General features: G+C 39.6%; 1 protein-coding gene across 4 annotated transcripts in view; it reads left to right on the top strand.

Annotated features, from left to right (window-relative positions):
* Nucleotides 1–334: 334 nt before the first annotated feature.
* ANKRD10 (ankyrin repeat domain 10) overlaps nt 335–22,322 on the top strand; it is a 33,076-nt gene continuing 11,088 nt past the window's right edge. Inside the window, exons 1-3 of one of the 4 annotated variants that reach the window (XM_015851428.2) lie at nt 335–701; nt 5,996–6,148; nt 13,463–13,554. In XM_015851428.2, coding sequence (XP_015706914.1) covers nt 501–701; nt 5,996–6,148; nt 13,463–13,554 — 446 coding nt within the window. In that variant the 5' untranslated portion in view covers nt 335–500. The other 3 variants (XM_015851429.2, XM_015851430.2, XR_004305905.1) reach the window with 3 other exon arrangements.

Here is a 22,322-nt window from a genome sequence, read left to right as displayed (position 1 = left end):
GAGACATATGCCTTCACACCGACACGAATCCTTTCTGCCGGGGCACTGACAGTCGCTAACACCACACGACGGCCGTCACACGGACTCGGACGCCCTCACTCCCAGCTTTCCAGGCGAGAAGCGGGAACTCAACCGACCCCTCCTGGAGCCGCGCCGCCCCCTCAGGCGGCGGCAACAGGTCCCTCGCCCGGGGCAGCGGGAACAAACCAGCTCCTCCCGCCCCTTCCCCTCATCCCCCCGTCCCCACCCGGCGGACCGGATTGGAGGAGCCGGCCCCGCCGTGCCCTGCCTCGCACCCGCCCCTCCCGCCCGGGGAGGCGCCGCCCCGCCCCGCCCGCTTCCTTTGTGCTCGGGCGGTAACGGCTGCCGCAGTCGCGGTCGCTCGCAGCTCGCTCGGCGCGTCTCGGCCCGCCCGCTCCTTCTCTTCCCCTCCTTCCCGCTTTCCCCCCCTCTCCCCTCACCCTTTGCCATCCCTCTCGCCGCTTATCCCCCTGCCCGCCATGTCGCTGGGCGCCGGCCCTGAGGCGGGTTTCTCCAGCGAGGAGCTGCTGACCCTCCGTTTCCCCCTTCACCGCGCCTGCCGCGACGGCGACCTGCCCGCCCTGTGCGCGCTGCTCCAAAGCGCGCCCCGCTCTGACCTGGCCGCCGAGGATTCCTTCTACGGCTGGACGCCCATCCACTGGGCCGCGCACTTCGGCAAGGTGGGGCCCGGCGCGGCGGGGGAAGGGAGGCGAAGGGAAGGAGGAGGAGGAGGAGAAGGAGGGCGGCAGGCCGCCGCGCGGCGCCATCTTTACCCCTTTGCGCGCTGTCGGAAGGCGCCGCCGCTGCCGCCTCAGGGAGCGGGGTGAGGGGAGGCGGCACCTGGCAGCCCGGGGCGTCGTGTCCTCCTGCCGGGGAGAACCACGGCCGGTGTCGGGGAAGGTGCCCGCTGCCCTTGAATGATGGGGGGGGGGGGGTCACCTCGCTGCGGTGGCCCTGGCTCGTCCGGCCCGGCCTCGAGCCGCAGCGGCCGGTTGTTGCCGTCGGGCTCCACACCTGGAGACTGTTGTGTTGTGCCGCCCGTGTTATCGCAACGGGCTGGCTGGGCGCCTGGGGACATGGAGCGTGTCTCCAGCTCGGCCCTCTGTTGCCGTCGGGGCGGGAGGCGAAGCGCTTCGGCTTCGTCGCCGTGCGGGTAAAGAATCGAAAGAAGTAACAGCGTTGAGCTGCAGGTGTTGTTTATAGATCCCGCGGGCAGAGCTCTTTGGGTGAAGGGTAACAGCGGTTGCTTGGCCTCATTCCTCCTCCGGTTCCTGAGAGCCCTGAGCGATGGTGGTGAACAGGCGGCGGTGCCGGGAACCCTGCGGTGTGGGGGTTTTATTGGCGTGATAAAAAGCAATGAGCTCCTAATTACCTTTGTTCGACTGGCGAACTCGAACACGGGCGTTAACAACTCGTTACAAAGTGGGCGAGTGGAAAAAGATAGGCAAAGCTTTCTAAAACGCCCTCCTTCCCTGTGTTATCGCTAACCTCAAATCTGAAGAGGAGTGGTGCCTTCATGTATTTGTTTGGTCTGGGCGTTTCCTGTTTCTAAGTGTTCAGCCAACGCAGCATTCAGGCCTGGGGGTGCGTATTTTTAGGGCTCTCCTTCTCCCTTCTTTTCCTAATGTGTTTCTGCTGTGTTGATGGTGTGCCAGGGAAGGGAAATGAATGTATTCACGCAGGAGGTGGGTTCTGTACGTTAAGTGATTTCATCTGCCGTGCTTGAGAAATACCATAGAGTTAAGCAGTCCTACTGCATGCCTCGTAGCCTTGTTAAGTAATGTGTCTTTGAGTCAGACTGTGCAAGAGAACTACGGGATGGCTGGGATGAGAAGGGGCCTGTGGGTCCTTCTGGTTCAACCCCTTGGGCTGCCAGAATAATCTGTGTCCAGATGGTTTCCGAAGGTCTCCAAGGAAGGGGACTCCACTCTGTTCCAGTTACCGGTCACCTCACAGTGGGAGAAGTATTTCCTCATGTTCCCCTGTGTTTCAGTGCATTGGAGAAGTTACATTGCTGTAATTAGGTACAAAGCTTGACAGATTTGATGTTAACTTCATGTTGCTGTAGTTTTATTTCTCACCAGCTAATAGATTACGGCCAAAAACGGAACAGTAACTGTTTTTAGTGGACATTCATATGCGTGTCATATGTTATTTATGATTTTTAATTTGGAATAATCATTATTGCAAATAAGTTCCTCAGCATATCATAACATTGGGACACTAAAACTTCTAATTATGAAGCATTCATAGGAGGTTACTAAGTGACATTCTTTTGCCTCGTCTGAGAGTTACTTATGTTGGATTCTGTGGGCTTGGTTTTTGTTTGCCTGAAGAAATTAAATGGCAGCTGAACTTCATGATATGGGAAGCTTAAGCAGCACAGTCCATCAGGCACTGATCGATTGTAAGTGCATTCCTGTAAGAGGCTGAAATGACAAAGCTGATTTAGTTCCCCTTCGGACAAAGTCCTTGCAGGACAACTTGCTGCAAGGAGTAGCATCTAAAACCCTTTCTGCACGCATGCATGCACACACACACAGCATTAGTCTGGGCTTGGTGAGCTTCTTTGCCTATCATAGTCTCATAGTCTCGTGCGGGTTGGAAGGGACCTTAGAGATCATCGAGTCCAACCCCCGGGATTCGAGTCTCCTGTGTAGCAGAGTGGCACACCTCTTTTTTTACCACTTACATGAGTGGAGCACACACCTCTGTGCTCCAAAGGACAATACAAAATTGCTTTGGAATAAAGCTAAGTAGAGCTGCCTTCCTATACGTAGTTGTTACTTCCCTATTGCGGAGCATCTACAAAAGAAGGTAACTCCTGTTAGAAGTGAATGTGCACAAGGTGACAACATTATGTACTGTAAATATATAACTTTGGAACGTGACTGTGGACCTTACAATTAAGAAGTGAAACACCAACTGAGTCATATCAATGACAGATAAGCATTCCTAGTTGCAATATCTGATGTTTTAATAACAATATGGCCTGTTTTTTTTCCTTTCTAGAAGGCGGTGCAGATTTAGGTAGCAGCGTGTTCATATTTACTTGCTGTGTTGAGCATTCGTGGTACCTTATACTTACCTTTATTGTATGCTTTGTAACCACTAGTGCGTGCCTTTCTGTTTTCTTCAGTTCTGTCTGCTCGCGTGTGCTCTCTTCCTCCTTCTATTTTTGCCATTTGGCTGTTTACAGTATAGGAAGCGAAACAGTAAGTACATTCTGTTTCTTCTGGAGCAAAAGTAGCACAGATAAATAATAACCACGCGTTGCTTCCCTGGCATTTTGCCTGTATTACGGCCTATATTGAGGCCTGTCTTTGTTAAATCAATTTAACCTCCAGTTGAGGTACCGCAGTACAGTGGAAAGTATCTTCTAAAGCGTTATTTCAAAGTTTAATTAATCATGACATGTAGCCATTTTAGAAAGCAAATTTAAACAGTGAGGGATGACACTGGTGCACCAGTTTTAATGCTTTTCACAGTCTGGTGCGGGTTGGAAGGGACCTTAGAGACCATCGAGTCCAACCCCCGGGATTCGAGCCTCTGTGTAGCAGAGCGGCACTTCTACCACTTGTGCCACAGGGGGGATTTGAACCGGGGCCTCTGGTGTTGCAACGCGGCACTTCTACCACTGCGCCACCGGAGGCGCCATTTCAGTTGACGGGCTACGGTGTCTGTGTAATGAAGGAATTTGATTCAGCTGTTTCTGCGTAGGGAATATTCCCTGAAGTTGTAATGCTTCTCTGACTGTGTTCAAATTAATTATAAGAAAAGGCTGGTGTTTGAAAAACTGAGCGGGTTTTATTGTTGTTTGAAGCAGAGGAACCTCTTGGGGTGGCTGGTGCTTCTATGGCATCACTAATGATGACAGCATTACTGTTCTTAGTCATTAGCAAGGTTGATGTAAGCGATATTGAGATTCTAGCTTGTAGACTCTAAGGGAAGTCTTAAGGTTAACAAATATAAAACTTGGATAATTTAGCATTAAAAATACACAATTTTAATACTTCAAAATAAATATAGGATGAAACTCTTTCTCTAGCAAATGTACTTGTTTGTTTTGGAGCAAATGTTGGGTTTTTTCTTCAGTGATGTTGAGATTTTTGTAGCTAGAGTTGGTAGAATTGTAATAGTTTGATTAGGTATGACTCTGTTAAACTCATGTGCCCCGGTGGCGCAGTGGTAGGAATGCCATGTTGCAACACCGGAGGCCCAGGTTCAAATCCCCCCTGTGGCGCAAGTGGTAGAAGTGCCGCTCTGCTACACAGGGGGCTCGAATCCCGGGGGTTGGACTCGATGATCTCTAAGGTCTCTTCCAACCCGCACCAGACTGTGATACTGTGATACTATGATGATAAACTGGGGCTCTTCAGCCTGGAGAAGAGAAGGCTCTGGGGGGACCCTATAGCATCCTCTCAGGACCTACAGGAAAGCTGGGGAGGGACTTATTGTAAGGGCAGGTAGCAAGAAGACAAGGGGAAACGGTTTTAAACTGGAAGAGGTGTAGATTTATAGGAAGACATTTACTGTGAGGGTGGTGAAACACTGGAACAGGTGGCCCAGTGTGAGGCTGTGGATGCCCCCTCCATGGAAGCATTCAAGGCCAGGCTGGATGGGGCTTTGAGCAACCTGGTCTAGTGGGAGGCATCCCTGCCTATAGCAGGGGTTGGAACTAAGTGATCTTAAAGGTCCCTTCCAAACCAAACCATTCTGTGATGATTCTGTGATTACTGCCTGAAGTAAAAGAGTAAAGAGTAAGCTTTGTATGTTTGTTGAATTGTATATGGGCAGAAATAAGGTTGAAGTCTACAGTACATCTGCAGATCTATAGGAAATACTGTCAGGATTGGTGTTTTGAGTTACGTGAATGTAATTAAATTACATTTAAGCTATTCTGTGGCTACAATGCGTTTTCCTTAACAGCAAAACACTGACCAGGAGATTTTCATTGTATGTGAACCAATGACCGTAGTCAATGTCATGTTTCTTTGTTTTGTTGTTTTGGAGGCTGCAGGGTGCTGTTTGTTTCCTAACCCTAACAAATGGGAGCCTAGACTAAACTGTTTATTTTAGCAGCAGAACTTTCCTGTCTATGGAAAGGCAATGGTATTATTTGACAGGAATGGAACTTTATTTTATTTATTTATTTTTTTTTAGGCTATTTGTGAAAGTTGAGATCATCCTGGCTGCAGTTTGGGTGGCTTCTACAAATGTTATGTTGCAAGCAGTTAAATATAGCGACAGGATATTGGATACTTCTGGTAGTAACAGTGGAAAACAGAAGTCAGAATAGAGCTTGACAGCACTGCGTTGTTGTTGTTGTTTGAAGCAGAGAGAGCTTTATTTTTTTGGTGTTGCTACAAACGTGAAGTACTGTTTTTAGCAGTTCTTCACCTGTAATAAGGAGAAAACTGTGACAATAATGTATTGCATGCATAGGTTTTTAACGTAGTATTAATGGTATTAGCTGCAATTAATCACTTGCTTCTCTCATTTCAGGAAAACATTAAGGAAATGTAAAACCTTGCTTGCATTTTCCACTTCTAAACTCTTCTGGAAATATCTATGTATCTCCTAACAACGCTTTTGTTTTGCAAAACAGCAGCTAGTGTCTGTCTAACAGCAGATAGGCAGCTTTGCTAGAGCAGAAACTTTTCACTAACAAAAGTGAACCAAATAGCTTCGATGGTCAGCTCTGAGGTATTTTTTGTGCCCTCTCCCCTATTCCAAAGCCAATGCTGGAATTGAATTTGGGGATTAGGAATTCAGTATTTTTCAGATATGGTGTGTGGCCGAAGGTGGGGGGGGGGGGGCAGATCCTACTGTTCAGGTCTTCCCTTGTTTTGCATTCACTTGGTTTTACTAGTAAGTTGAGGATTTTCTAGGCTTAATTTATGTAATAGTGGATGTTAACTGTCCTACATCTGTGTAACATCTTTTGGATTTTCTTCCTTTCATGTCTTTAAAGCTGGAGTGCCTAATGCAGTTAGTCAGAGCTGGAGCCTCTGTAAATGCCAGTACAACCCGGTTTGCTCAAACACCAGCCCACGTTGCTGCTTTTGGAGGACATCCACAATGCCTGAATTGGTTGATCCAAGTGGGGGCCAACATAAACAAACAGGTATGATTTAATGTGTATTTCATGTCTGTATACAGTTCTGTAAGGAGCATCTTGATCCCTTCTTGCTATGTGTGTGATCCTTACATTCGCATACAGATAGGTTATTTTTAACATCTCTCCAAAAGAAACAAAGCCCTTTATGTGACAGTTAAGATGTCACTAGAGTAGAGAAGGACTCAAATGTTGTAAATCACTAAAGTTCTGGAGAATGTTTGTTTTAGGAGCTAACGTCTTTCTCCTTCTTGAGCAAAACAGTGTCATGCTGCTCTGGTGTTGGCAGCATTACCAAATGCTCTGATACTCTAATGCTTATGAGGGGATAAAGGAGAAAAGGCCAGTGAGATACACTTAATATGTAAGAATTGGAGAATTAGCCAGTTAATTCATCATTGCCTATGGAGCCATGAGACCTTCATGCTCCTTGATGACTAGCCAGATATCTAACTAGTAACACCTTTCAAAGACATGATTTATTTTAAGATGTGGTTGGTTTCATACTGATACCATCTTTTAAATTATGTCTAAATTTTTTTCTAATAACTTCCTTCAGGTAGATCAGAAGCAGGCGCTTCACTAACAAATGGTGAATAGATGAGTGGTTTTTCTTAATTGATAATTTTTCATTATTGTTACCATGGGTATAGATATTGATTTTATTTGATAGCAGAGTACATTAATATAATAAAGTTCACGTAACTCTGATATGGTAACAGAATCAAATGCTTAAAACTATTATACTTTTGGAGAAAATGTTTCTAATACTGAATAGATTTATTATGTATGCACTGCATACATAATTTGTTCCCTTACAGCAATACTCAAAGTTATTTATGATCTTATATGAGAGCAGTTATTCCTACAGTTAAACTAAGATTGCTGGGGAACTTCAACTTTGCATTTCTGGAGTTTTTTTTTTGTTTGTTTGTTTCTTTTTTTTTTTTTTAAGTCATGCAAAAATAAGAAATGGGGAAGTTTGTGTTGAGTTTTCAGAAAAGAAGGCTGGTGCATTGAGAACAGCAGTGAGACACCAGGCGAATTGTAGAAACAATGAAGGTGACGGGATGCAGAGACTGTAGATGCATCTTCTCCTTGATACCTGACAAAAGTAACTTATTCAGTAAGTTATTGCTGCGTAGTGGTAGAACCTTCAGAAGAGAAAACACAAGAACTAGAAATGCATCTGGAGCCCAGGTAAGAATATAAAGAAACTGTGATTAGAGAGGAGACATGGCTTGCACAGAATAAAGATGTACAGATATCTTCTAAATGAGAAGAAAAGAATGGATGAGAAGAATGAAAGTTTCCAACTGAGGATAAAGGGAAGAACTGGCCAGTAAGGAGGAAATGGAGTTGAAGAATCATTGAACATCTACAGTGTGAGATTACTTAAAAAATATAACAGAAACCCAAGAGGAAAGTAGCAACTAGCTCTCAAGGAGAGAAGAGTGAAAAGAGGAGTGCAGATTTGCTATCTGTGGGCTGAGGGCAACACACAGATGATTGTAAGGGAAGCAGAAGACAGTATGATGTGCAGTTTAAAAATAGACTGGTAATTTGTCCCACCTCAGGGGAGGCTGGTTCTAGTGACTAGCCAGTGACTCAGGAGTCTTTGAAAATTGGTAGCCTTTTACAAGAGCAAATCTAAACAGTAGAGGAGGAAGAATAATGTGATTCTGAATTTTTCAAACTAAGTAGTGCTGGTAGTATCCTTAAAGACTTTGAAAGGCAAATTTAGGTGTTTACAGGCAGAGATACCAGCGTGAACAGCACTTGAAAGTTGTTATTGTGGGAAGCCTTGTATGTTGTTGATAACAGTAGGATCAAGTAGCACTTCTGTAAAAACTCCTTTTTTGCTTCCACAAAATATTAATTGAGTAATAAGAAATGTTAGGTTTAATTTGATAATGTAGTTAGAATGATAGTAGAAACAAAAATAGCTCTTATTAAGATGCATCTGTTCAGTCACACCGGTTTCACATGCATGAGCACGGAAAGCTAGACAGTGTACTTTTGTGATACCTACAGCAAAAGCAACCCACGAATACTTGTGATGTTTCACACGTGAGTGTGTAAAGCATAGTGCATGCTTTGCTCTCCACAGTTCCTTCAAGATGTTTATAGAATTGCAGTCAAAAATCTGCTATTCTTGTTTGATTTGCACTGCTTAATATATGACTTTACTTACGTAACTTGCAAGCTGTTTGAGGTGATCATCTAGGGCTTCCACTCACACTTGAGGTTTTGGAGCGCTATTTCCTGATGTGTATTCTGTTTATTCCTTCCAGCTCGCTGACTGATGCTGTACTTCAAACAGACATAGTCACTGGCTAATGCTTGTGTGAGGACAAGTGTTCCATGGACACTGGATACAAAACACATGCTGAGAAAGATCTGGGAATACTTGATATTTAAACTAGTAAAACTTTCCTTCCAAACTGACTCCTGGTCACTGGCTACAGACTAACCAATCACGGCTGGAAAAAGAAAAGGATAGCTTCTGAAAAGGAATCCACTCGAGTCTCTCAGTCCTAATGTGTAAACCTCTGGTACTCAGTAGAACTTGCATGCATGTTTTCCTTTTATCTGCCCTGAAGTATTGTAGCTCATGCTGCCTGCCATGAAATATAGGAAAAAAATTAAAATGCCTATTTAATGCTGGTGGCAGTTGCCTGAGAAAGGTCCTGGGCAGCAATGAAGGATAAATGCTGAAATCTGCTTGTCCCAACTCTACCTTGCTCTCCAAAGTAACTTCTGTGAGTATATCCCATGGTCCAGCCCTCCTGTTTAACTGTATGTGCTGGCTAGAATTATCTGTCTTTTCTACCTCCTCCCCTCCCCCCCCTTGTAGTTGGTGGGCAGTTTTTCCCTGCTGTCCCTCACCCCCTAAGGGTCAGAGAAAGCTGAAGTGCCAGGCAATGATCCTGCCTGTTCCTGCCTGCCACTGGACACAACAGAAAGTAATTTTTTTCTATTCAATGAGCAGTGCCTACTAATAGTTCTTAATATTGTGAATCAAAACTTGCATTTAGCTTCCCGCCTGCTTTAGTTCAGTCTAACAGTGCAAAGCAATTATGATGCTATTTTCCCTGATTTTTTTCCATGTTTTTATCATGTTAGAATGCAGAATGATTCTGTGCTGTTGTGCAAGATAATGCAGCAGATACTCATAAGTTCTTTTCGGATAAAAAGCCTCTTATTTCATTCTAATATATTTTCCTTTGACTTCAGTATATTAAATCTTTCTTTTGTGTTACTTTCCATACTTGGCAAAAGTGAACAGAAAAATGTCATGGGACCTGCCTTAAGGAAGGAAGGGAAGGGCTAAGAAATACTGCATCCTTACAGGTGATATTAACTTTTCATCCCACCAGTTACTGCCATTTGATAGCGAGGGCAGGCAGATGTAGGAAATGCAGACACCTATACCAGCAACAACTGTAAGCATGTTTATATCCTCAGTGAGGAAGAAGAAAAAGGTCATTTCTTACATATTTTATTAGCTTTTTTTAACCATCTATGCCTTCTGGATTAAATCCAAATTAAAGAATATCCATTATTATCTGTACTGAAAACTCAGATGGTAAAACAATCATGAATTCAAAGCAAAATCTTAGCAAAGAACATGGAAAAATGTTCCATCTTCCCAGGTTCTGTTTTCTGGCTTCAGGAAGGTTAGATTTCTAGGTCTAGGAAGTCTGACCACGCCTTGGGAATGTGGTCTGTTATAGGCTTTTGAAATTGTATCAATTGAAAAAGGGATGGAATTGTTTTTTTTTGACAGGTAAAATATTGTTTCTGTGTCTTAAACATGTATGCCAGAAGCATTGTACAACTGCTTGCGTAGTTAAAAAGCTTTCAGTATAAATGCACATGGGGTGTTTTAAGAAAAAAAGATTGCAGGTAAGTAACTTTGAGAAGGAAGGGAAGTAAATGGAAGAGAGGGGAAAATAATTGAATCATTCCTGAGCAGATTTTTCACTTTCTACTTCAAGCTCAACTGGAACATCATAACAACAGTAAATCTGCATTCTAAAAAGGCAGAACTGGGGGAAATTGAAGGGGAGGAAGTGTTATAAAATGAACTGATGAATGAATAAAAACATCTAAAAGTCTGGAGAAACTCAGAGAGTTTGAGGGGAGATTTATAAAGGAGGTGTCTCTTGAGGCTAAGCAGCATTGTGACTAAAGGCAAACTGATTAACCAAGATGAGATGAATTCACTGAAGAAAAAATAATCCATAGAAACAAAAGATTCCTCAGACGCATTTATAATTGCACAATAAGGAATTCACCTATATAGCTAGTTAATAAAATGAAAAACATCAGATATAATCTAGTCACATTTCCAAGCTGAGTAAGGAAGAAAAGCTTGTCTCTGCAGAATAAAAGTAGCACTCCTCCAAGGAGATGGAGGAGGACGTGGTGTGACAGTGAGTTGCAGAAAGTATGCGGAAGTGTTTATGGTGCCTTGTGACACTTCCATCTGTTCAGAAGCACTGCACTCCAAATACATCTTCACAGAAGCAAACAAATTTGTGTCATCTTGATCATTGAACTAATTTTCCTATACATCTATTTGCTGCTTGACTTCTGGATTATGAGACAAGTCTGGTCAGTTGGTGTAGTTCTACATAAGAAGGGTAGATGGGGACCCCAAAATTTAATCTAGACAGTATTCTTGTAGAAGCCCCAATCTCATCGTATGTTCTGTTTAGCACCATCCACTCCAATTGTTCAACCAACACAGAGTTATTCTCAGTCTCATAAGAGTACTTTTCTGATTTTTTTTTTTTTTTTTTTTATCTGCTGAAAAAATACATCAACTTTAAAACTGTTTTGTAGTGGGAAGCCTCCTTTTTTTCTTTCCTTTCAGCATAGCTCATAACCCAAAGAGAATTCTACAGGGCCAGGAAGCTGTTTGAGGTAAAAGGGAGAGCTAATAGTTGTGGTTCCACAGAAGAACTTCTGAAGAAGATAACTAATGCTAGTGAATATAGAAAATAAGGTATCATGATTTTAAACTAAAAAATAATCCAAAAAATCCACGTATTCTGTTCTCAAATTGTTTTCTCAATTGTTTAGCTTCAAGTGCATGCTCTTTTGGGTTAGCGATCAACAGAAGTCCTTCTCAAGACATACATTCTCTGAGATACTGTTTTTCTGGTTATTGGTGACGAGGTTAGACCAACTAATAAACGTAGCTTATTCTCAGTGTTGTGGTAAGGAGCATTTTGCAGAGGTCCTTTCTTATCCTTTTAATACTTCTCTGCAGCAGTGCTTCACAATTTGGTTTAGCTCCTACAGTGGGCAACATATTAGATTTGTTGAACAAGTAAAGGTGTTCGTCATCTTCATCCTGTGCATTGGCAAGATGAGCTGACTTGTCCTAAAGTGAACTTTGAATTGATGAGTATCAAGTATCAAATTAGAAGTGAGATTATAAATACTAATGCTGAACAATGAGAAAGAGATGTATAAAAGCTATTTTTTTTTAAATCTTAAATTTTCTTAAAGTCTGTTTAGAAATGGGGGAATGGAAACAATAACAAAGTGATGCAATTGATGACAGTTGCCATGATGGAAAATTTATTCCATCATCTAAAAAAATCTTTCTGGATGCGTTAGTGCCAAATGAGTTTCCATAGAGTTAATAAAATTGTCTTCCATTGGACTTGTCAGTCTTTCTGTAACTTCTAGAAAAGAAGTATCAATACAAGAAATGATATGAAGTTACTCAGAAAGCACAATGGTTCCAAGTGGTCTGAAGGGATCACCTAGTTCCAGCCCACAGACTGTGAGCAGTGTTGTCACCTACTAGGTCAGGCTGCCCAGGGCCCCATCCAACCTGGCCTTGAATATCTCTGGGGATGGAGCACCCATAGTTGGGCAGCCTGTCCCTGTGCCTCACCATTTTAAGCTGTTTTCTATTCATGAGACATAGCCATTTATTTGCCATGAATTTGTAACATGCATTATAAAAATACCATAAATAAAATTTGTAGTTAGCAAGTGGAATACATGGAACATAATCCAAAATTCCTTCATTTCAAGTTACGTTTACGTAGTCTAGAAAATGTGACTGAGTTTCTCAGAAGCTTGGCAGAAAATTTCTGGTGTTTACTACCTTATGTCAAGATGGTGATTTTGAATAAACTCAGAACTACAGTGTAGCCAGTAGTGCAGGGCTAAGTGTGGGACATCATTTTTTATGTAGACTGGTGTATAACAGCCGGTGTTGATATCTCTATAAAAGAAGAATGGTGAAGAAGGGAAAAAAACCAGAAAGCTTGCTGTCCTGTGAGATTCTTGAGGACTGTAATAAAACATAACAAAACAATAACTGAACTTGCTACCTCAAAGCTATGCTTTGTTTCAGATTGTTCTGTTTCCTAATATTTTATTAATGTTATTATTAACATATTTTAATTAACACAATAATTTCATTATTAATCACTTAACATAATTATTAATGTTAAGTGGAATAAATTATAAATTATTAATTATAAATTATTAATTTAATTGAAAGTACTGAATTTCATCCGCATCCTGTAGGTCACGATTCATCTGCTGCTTGCTAATTGCATATATAAAATTGTGTAGGTTTTCCCTTTTACCTATGAAGCTAGTTAGAGGGCCTGAAGAGAATACATTATTCCTATTAGAATTGCATTTAAGATAAAAAGTAGAAGTGATTTAATTTATTAGTTAACGCTAATGGAAGTTAAATGAATAAAGGTTACAGGGAAAGGAATGGTATATAAGATGTGTAAGTCAAATGTGCATATCTCAGGAGAGATCTGACCTGTCCTGTGAGCTCTGGGCATGCTTATGTTACTGCAGATTACACATAGATTGCTTTCATCTGGTGAGTATTTATTGTGCCATACTGACAGCAGGATCTGAAAGTAGTAACAGTCCCACAAGCTTTGCCATCTTGCTTCTGAATTCAAGATGGCTTGCAAAGTGCAGGGTACTGGGGAATTAAAATGCTGGAAGATAAATGTTGGAGTAACTTTTTCCAGTATAACATGTTGATCTTTTTTTTTTAACTAATTTTGCTGCCTATGACTTTGATTATCTGGTTATTAGATAAAGGCTCATCATGTGAGATTCCTTTATAATTGTTTCTCGCTAAATATCTAAATTTGTAAGAGCCTACTGCAAAAAAAACATTCCATAAAGTACCTGATACATTTGCTAGCTCATAAACACTGCTGTTATTATATCTGCTTTCTTAATTAAAATAATGCAAAAATAAGATTGTCATTTTTAGAAAGATTACTATGCTTGACAAAATGTAGTTTGTCTTTGCAGGATTATGTTGGTGAAACTCCTATTCATAAAGCAGCACGGTCTGGTAGTGTGGATTCCATAAGTGCCCTTGTGGCTCACGGTGCGCAAATAGAGTAAGTGAGGTGGTTGGTTTTTTTGTTGTTGTTGTTGATTGTTGTGCGTTTAGCTGACTAACTTAGACTGGTAAACATAGATACTAATATCAGAAAGAAAAATCAAAACAGCTAGACATGTTCAACCGTAGAAAAGCCCAAGATGTTTTGCATGTCTAGTAATAAAGTTTATTTTATAGAAATGATACCAGTGTGCTATATTAGAATTGCATTTAAGTGATGTATTAAAAAATGTATCCCACTTCTGTGAGATAACCCCAAACAGTACACTTTATATAGTTCATTGCTATTTTTTTTTATACAATAAATTAACACCTTACACTGGTAAATAAATGCGGAAAGCAATGCAAAAATGTGCAAAATAGCATCTCGCACACTTTTTGCAGTTAGTTTAATAGTGTTTGCTAGTAAATCGTGTATATTTGCCCTTTTAACTTTTTTCTTTAAAGGTTTATGTACTGCAAAAACATTCAGAAAATCTCACAAACTTTTGCAACTTACAGCATGGACAAAATGGATGCAGTTTTCACCTAGAAATGTTGAGTATAAGCTCTATAGCTTATAATAATGTAAATACTTTAGCAGTTTGTTTTAATTAGAACTAGCCTTTTTATCTTAAATGGTAACTAATTGTATTTTGACCTGCAATGTGAAACTATTGAGTTGTAAGTGAAGTAAGAATCATGTAGTTAACACCTTGTTTTACCCTTTGGTTTCCATCTTACTGTTTTGTAATGCTGCCCTGATAAATCTACCATAAATTTTAACTTTTTCAGTGGTATCTTTGAGCATTCAGGGAATAGAGGACCTTTTATGTTAATAGTAATCAACAAATAATTTTATATGAAAAGATTTTCTTCATAGACAATGACACTGATATAACTCATGCAGCTGTCAGGTCAATTATTGTCAAATTCATTCAATCATTAATAATAAATTCCCCTTTTGCACTCGTTTCCAGATGTTTTCTGATAAACTTGAATTTAAATTTACTGTGGAATTGAGCAAACCTTAATTATCATCATCAATTAGCATATGATCTTTTTAGTGGTTTTTAGAAAGTTTCCAGTTGAAAGTAGTTACAGAAGTGCATAAACAACGTGAAATATGTGACTTGAGTCTGAGGTAAATGAAGAGAAGCTGTTATATCCATAGGACTTAAAAAATAAATAGGAGACGAATGGCTGAGGTTGGATTTGTGGCTGTAACTTAAATTTACATAATTCAGATTTTGCTCACTTAAACATTGTATCTACAAGCCACAGTTGAAAAGCTTGGAATGTGTTGCTCACCTTTGACCAAAGCTCTTGGCCACAGAATTGGCATAGATACTATAGCAGTTTTAGTGAACAGGAAATAGTTTGAATTCACTGTTTTTTAACTTTGAATTCTGTCTATGTTACAGTAGGATAGACTTCTCATAGGTTCTATAGGTAAATAAAATAAGAGGTTCTTCCCAGGAACTCATAAAATCAGTGATGCCAATTCAATAGGCTTGTGGAGCAACCCATGTTCCTTTCTCATTTAGAGCATCAGGACTTGGATGGAATTCTGCTGCTGTCACCTGAGAGAGAGCTAATTGACTGACTAGGATTGAGGATTTATTTCATGGAATTCAGTTTCCAATGTCAGTATGTTAAATTAGGCCAAATTGCTATGTGTTTCTCTTACTATTCAATTTTGGGTCACCTGGATTTCAAAACTGGACCCATATCTGTATTGGTTATATTGGTTTCCTGATTTTTTGGTAGCATCTTCAAAATGCTATTTTTGACTACTGAGTAATTGTTGAAACACTGCTATTACAATGAAGTTACTTGGACTAGTGTCAATCTTTGATATTGGTGTCTACCCTATTTCTATGTACTGCACTTGATTGGTTGTGTTGGAAGCTGAAGAATACTGATGGTAGTCTAGTAAGGATAAAATAATTGTCTCACCTGAATTGCTTTAAGTTTACTTCATTTCAGGCTTGTTAGTGTATTAGTTTTACGGAGAAATACTTTATCTTACAGTATCTAAATTCCATGAAGTTTTGCATTGTTTTTCTAATTGATGAGAGAGAATTTGGGACTCTATTCCTGTGTAAATTTTTTAGTAATATTAAAAAATAATAATTGTACCCTAGTGAAAATATTTTGATTTTTTTTGTGGTATTTACCTTCTCATTTTAGCTGAAGCATATTCTGTGCACAGTATGTCCTACAGCCATAAAAATGGTTACTCCACTAACTATGGTATTCATGGACCCTTGAAGAGGGGGAAGCAGGTGGTCACAGTGTCCTCATATGAGTGAAAAGGTTTGCTGTGTAAATGATTTTTAATGTGGATAGTATTTTTTTTTTAAAGTATCCATAATAACTGCTGGATTTTCGCTGAAACAGCATAATTAATGCAATTTATGTATGGTTAATTGTGTGTTATTTGCTACGGTGACAAACTAGTATCCACAGCTCTTTAAAGTGGAAAAGCCTTCTTGGTGCCATGTTTTGTTTTGCTCTTTTACATGATTTTTGAAATGCTGGTTGCTACGTGGTTTCAAAGATATATCACAGTGCATACATATATATATAAAATACGAAGATCAGCTGTTTACACAGGACACTATTAAATAAAAGAAAGTAAGCAAAGGCAGCTGTTAATTATACTAATTCGAACTTAATTGTTTCTTTCCTTGTCTGTGTTTCCATGCAGTTCACTCGTACAGCAAGTTTGAATATTTCTGAATAAAGGATCTTCTGGAACTGTCATTGTGTATGACAGAGTGACTTGGTTTGGTGCTAGGAGAGAAATTTTGAATGCAATATTTCTTTGGGATAGAGAAGTGTACCTTGAGGATTAGGACGGGCTCAGTTGTGCTTGTGTTGAGCCCATGGGAGCCATCTGGAACAGGCCATGTTCAGCACGAAGCAGCCTCTTGCCTCTTGCAGAAGCTACCCCTGCAAGCTGCTGTGCTACCAAGATTTGGAGCTGACTCAGTGATCTTTGTTGGTCCCTTCTAACTTGGGATATTCTCTGATTCTACATGGCTTGTTATGCATCCAGTTGAACGTGATTACTAGGTCATTCCAGAGTTTTGTTGATCAAGGTGCTTGAATACTGTAGGATTCTTCATATTTTCTTGACAGATGTCTTAAGGTTTTCGGAAAAATCACTTTGCTGTACCATGATGGGATGCTGCAAGACCCTGAAGAGATGCTTCTCTGTTCTCATTTCCCACGTTCTGGTCATTGGACATTTTACAAGTCTTGATTGTGGCTACTGCTGCATTATCTCAGCTTTTGTTATTATTTCTACCTGTGATACTTCTTTACTTTCTGAAATTTAGTCCACTTTAGTAAACATGCAGAAGAACTATGTAGGTTTCAGGAGGATAAACAGTAGAAATCAGCTCTTACTTTGTTACTACTGTCAGTTTCCTTTTCAGGGAAGCTTTTATGGCCTGTTCCCTCAGGTTTTAGACATCTGTTTCGGTTGTGTTATGCTTATTGGAAAGTAAGGCTGCATATTTCTGGGTTTCTTCCTCTCTCTTAAAAATTTAGCAGAAACTTGTAGCTTTTAATCATGTATGCTTGTTTTCCTAGCTAGTCAACGACCGCTTTTTAAGTATATGTCTGCAGTTCTTATCTGTTAATTAGTATATTGATATTTATACAATCTGTTTGGTACTTTTCAAGCTCAGGCTACTTCAAGTGGAGACAAATTCAGTAATTCCTGTTCAGTTTCAGAGTGGATGATTAGTGGAAGCAGTTGTTGATAGAAGCTCAGGAACAGAGAAGAGTGCAAGAGGTTGCACTTCTTATAAGTAAAGTTAAATCCTTCATTAAAGCAGTGATATTTTGGGACTCTTCTGAAATGCAAAGAAAGAAAGCAGGTTATGATCCAGCTTCATAGGGGAGCTTAGTCATTAGTGACAAGCCTCTGTGAGTTACGGTAGTTTTGTTGATTTCAGTCCAAAAGAGCTGGGTAAAGAAAAATGAAGTGTTAATAAGAATTTTAAATCGCAGTAGTTCAGATTTATGACAAGAATGAGTTTTTTGTTGTTTTTTTGTTGTTGTTGGAAGTGATTTTTCCTTTCTGTGCAGCTTACTTTCAGATAGGTCTTTTTCCTTTTCTGTGAAAAAAACTTGCAGGTACAGCTAAGTAGGTGGAGAGGCCAGTGTTACAAAGAGGAACTTGGGTAGAAGAGAGATTAAATGCAATGAAAGAAACAAGGATGCAGTATGTTCCTATGTACAACAGTCTTATCAATTCTGTTGGTTGGTCTTGACACAGGTAGTGGGGATGATCTTTATGAATGGCATGTTTGATCTGCTGTTAGATTTTGATTAGACTGGAGAACTGTTAGGGCAAATGAGTTGTAGTTAACTTTTGGTTGAAGATGTGTCGATGTGGGTTTTGGTTGCAGTTCGAGTTTGGGTCTTTTTGGTTGATCATAGTTCAGCAAGTCTCTTTGGACTTGGACAAGAAAAACCCGTAGGCACTTGCTGCATGGCCCAAAACATATTGAGGTTGGTCAGAAAAGATTTTCTGATGCTGTGTGATTTATGCTACAGGTTATGAGTTGTACCGCATTGTACGGAGGGTTAGTGAGCCTTCTGAAGAGTTTAAAAGCAGTTGCTTAGCATGAATGTTACTCTTATGTTTCATATAAATTCCTTCTATGTATTCTGGAAGATGGTGTTAGTATGTGGTAGATAAGCTTTCCTTAGCATGAAACACAGTAAATTGTACAAATTCTGAGAAGCTTGTTTAGAGCAGCTCCCTGTGCATCAGTAGTTTCTTAATAAATATGTGAGTGAGAGCACCAAGTCAAAAAGATCTAATATTTTGCGTAGTTTGAAAAATCTTTCTCTCTTCACATCTCAGAAACAGCAAATCCGTCTGATTAGTTCTTTCATTCCTGGTATTTTCTTCCCTTTGGCACAAAAACATCTGTTCAAAAGGAATTTATCTCTTTAGTTTTCTCAAGCGAATGTCCATGCTTTTTCTACTAAATCTCTTGATCTTCTGTATTTGGCACATTTCAGAGAAGCTTGCTTTCTCAGTTTTTCAAATTTTAGCCTGTATTTGCCTTTCCGTGTATCTGTAAGAGAAATAAGGTGATTGTATTTGCTACCTTTCAGAATCTGCATTACAAGACTGCTAATCATTTCAAGTTAAGAGTCCAATCTGAACTTTTCCTTAATCGTCATTTATAATGCTTTTCTCACTGTAAGCAGTGGAGATCCTGGTAGAGACATAATAGCAGCATCAGTGTGAGATCTGATTTTCGTGGCTGCCTGGCTTTATAAGTCTTGTGTTGTCTTTCAACTTAAAGAGGATACAGTACTAACAAGATGCTTATTTGAAACGCATTGTTCCTAGTTATCTTGAAAGCTTTTATGTTCATTTCAGTAGTGAAGGCCTCTTCTGTTTTTTGTAAGCATTGTATCATCTTAAGTGTTAATGTAGTCATTGATCCCTTTTGTGAGTTGTGTTAGGGATTATCTCTTATGTAGTAGGGTATAAATTAAAAATTACTTTTAATTGCTGCTAGCAGTAAAAGTCAGTGGTATATTCTTCAGGCAAATGTTTACGTGGAAATGATTCGCGTTTCCACAAGTGATACTGAAAACTGAAGTCTGCTCTTTTAGGTCTTTCTTAAAGCACTTAAATCAGAAACTGAGGCAGAAAATCTCCACCGAATGGTGATGACTGTAGTATTTCTAACGTGGTATACCTTGGTTACTTAGTTCTTTCTTGTGTCAGAAGGTGCAGCTACATAATCCTTTGTGAACCGTAATACTAAGATGGAAAAAAAAAAAAAAAAAAAAAAAAAGGGCTTCACAAAGAGAATCTTACAATCACAAGGTTGGAAAGGACCTACAGGATCATCTAGTCCAACCATCCTCCTACTGCTGTAGCTACAGCAAACCACTAAACCGTATCTTGTAAGCTCCTCATCCAGATGCCAGTGATGGTGACTCCACCACCTCCCTGGGCAGCCATTCCAGTGACTGACCACTCTCTGAGAGAAAAAGTTCCTTCTTATGTCTAATCTAAACCTCTTCTGATACAACTTAATGGTCATTTCCTCGGGTCCTGTTTGTTGCCTGGGAGAAGAGGCCAAGCCCCTCTTCATCACAACCTCCCTTCAGGAAATTGTAAAGTGCAATGAGGTCTCCCCTGAGCCTCCTCTTCTCCGGACTAAACAATCCCAGCTCCCTCAGCTGCTCCTCATAAGGCCTGTACTCCAGACCCCTCACCAGTTTTGTTGCCCTTCTCTGGACACGTTCCAGAGCCTCAGTGCCTTTCTTGTAGTGAGGGGCCCGAAACTGAACACAGTACTCAAGATGCATCCTCACCAGAGGAATGATTACCTCTCTGCTCCTGGTGGCCACATTATTTCTAACATGGGCCAGGATGCTGTTGGCCTTCTTGGCCACCTGGACACACTGTCAGCTCATCTTCAGCCGAGCATCAACCAACACAAAAACTACCTCCTTCTTTCCAGGATACTCACCACGTGACGATTTTAGGGGATCTCTACCTTGAGTTGAAAAGGTCTCAAATGATTTCAGCTGCCACATTTTGTTGTGAAATAAAAACTTGGCACCAACTTGTGCTTTTGTAGATGCCCAGGTTGTAATTCTAGCATGGATAGAGTTCTTATAGCTGTCCCCAGCAATGACACACATCTGTTTAGTTAAGAATATTTTTATATTGGTATCTGGAAAAAAGTTTTAAAACTATTTTGCAACTTTTGTATTTGGACACCAAAGGGTTAAAACAGTTGAAGTTTAGTATTCTAAAATCACTTTACTGTAGAAATTTTAGACTAGTATGCTGATGTTTATAGGAAACTTTTTTCTCACTGTGGGCGTTTTCGTGTTCTGATCTTTTTTTTCTTTCTCCTTTTGTTTTAATCCTTGTATCTGCTAATTTTTATATAGGAATAGTTACTAATTCTTTTGAGATACAGCCTACTAAATTTAAAGTGATTGAAGCCATGGGTTGACTGGTAATTTTAATTTATTCTATATAAATTTCAGTGAAGAACTGGCAAATGGGTTTCAGGATGAAAGTAATAATACTTTAAAGGCATAAAAGGCTTAGTATCTTGTTGTTAAGGTGGTCACATGATAATGGCTTACATAATGAATAATGTGCTACAGCACTTTATGTATGTTAATGTAACTTTTAATCATATTGTTGCCTGCAAATATGTGATCCCTTATGATTATAAGTTTCCTGTTTATGCACCATTGCCCGTTTAAATCAAACAGAAGATTCTGAAACTGTGAAAACTACACATGTCAATGTTTTACAGCTACGTAATTCGAATTGACTTGATTTTTTCAAGTAATCCTAGAAAGGGGGAGCATTCCATATAGAAACTGCTGAAACTGCCACAGGTGCTTCTCCGAAAACCTTACAGTTGTGGCATTGAATGTTCAGTATCGCTTCCTTTCTGCACACAAGGCATACTGTTGAGGTATTTGTTGCGGTGATTGGTTTTAATGCTAATCTAGGAATTCAGATATAGAATCTATAGATTTGCATGCTTTGCTTACCCTAATTTACGATTATCTACTTTATTTGTAAACTAACAATAGATAATTGAGATCAGTATTTTTAACAGATATTACATTGATATACAAAAACTGTGGTTTATTTCTTAGATTGTCGCATGGCATTAACAAAAACACAGTAAGCTGGAGGTGATGTGATCACTACTTAAAAATTATACATAGCTTTCTCTACATATGTGAATGTTTTTCCAAAAAGATTTAATGTTGACTTTTATAGCAAACATTTGTTTTGTTTTTCAAGGTATGTGACATTATAAGTGGAATATGGTCTATTTCAAGTAGTAAATATCAAAAATGCACAGAAATGTGCTTGCTGTTTTCTTTCAGTAAGTTTCACAAGCATGTACATATGAAACAACTTAGACTCAAGTTCTTTCTAAGTATCTTCAGTTTAGCTCAGTGCAAGAACAGCAGGTCTTCATCTTTTCTTTCTACAAATCCTTGTAAGAGTAGGTTGTTTTTTTTTTCTAATTATCCTGAAGTAAATCTTTCTTACAGAAAGGTACTTTTAGGCAATACCAAGTTGTTTTTTTCTGTAATGATGGTATTATTTTCTATATTTTCTGACAGCTTGCCTCAGATTTTTTTTCCTTCTGGTGAACTTCACAAAATAACTGCATTTAAATAGAGATAATCAAAGAAAATCTTCCTAAACTACTTGTTCCATTGCTTTCGAAGAATGAATTAGGCACACGGTCAGCTTTTTTTTTTAAAGCATTTCAGTTTCAATAGCATCTTCATAGTTGCTTTGATACCAATTGTGATGTCAACTTGTGGGAGAAAATCAGTTGAAAAGAGTCCTCTTCACAATAAAATTAGTCAGTTTTGAACACTGCCTTGAGGATGTCATTTGATGGGTGAAGAAAAATTGGTATCTAAGACTGTGTTTTCTTTTTTAAGGCACTGTATAAGGTATGTGAATAAACACGTACAAACATCAGAGCTTTAACTCTTAATCAGTAGTGCATATATTCAACTTGTTTATGAAATGCTTGTCACTACAGAGTAATTTAAATGTTAAATGAAATCTGTCAAGGAAACTCAAGATCACCTACTTCTCTTTATCCAGATTTCTTTCAACTTCTGATTTTTTTTTCTATTTATAATAACTTAATCATACAAAAATTTATCTTTCCAATTGTTTTTTTCTTACTTTGCTTTGGAGTTAGCATCTCATTCTGTGCTTTGAGGCAA

The sequence above is a fragment of the Coturnix japonica genome, chromosome 1 (assembly GCF_001577835.2).
Source record: "Coturnix japonica isolate 7356 chromosome 1, Coturnix japonica 2.1, whole genome shotgun sequence".
In the NCBI taxonomy this organism is placed as follows: domain Eukaryota; kingdom Metazoa; phylum Chordata; class Aves; order Galliformes; family Phasianidae; genus Coturnix; species Coturnix japonica.
Note: the sequence above shows the minus strand (reverse complement) of the source record. Positions and strands in the feature narration are given on the sequence as shown.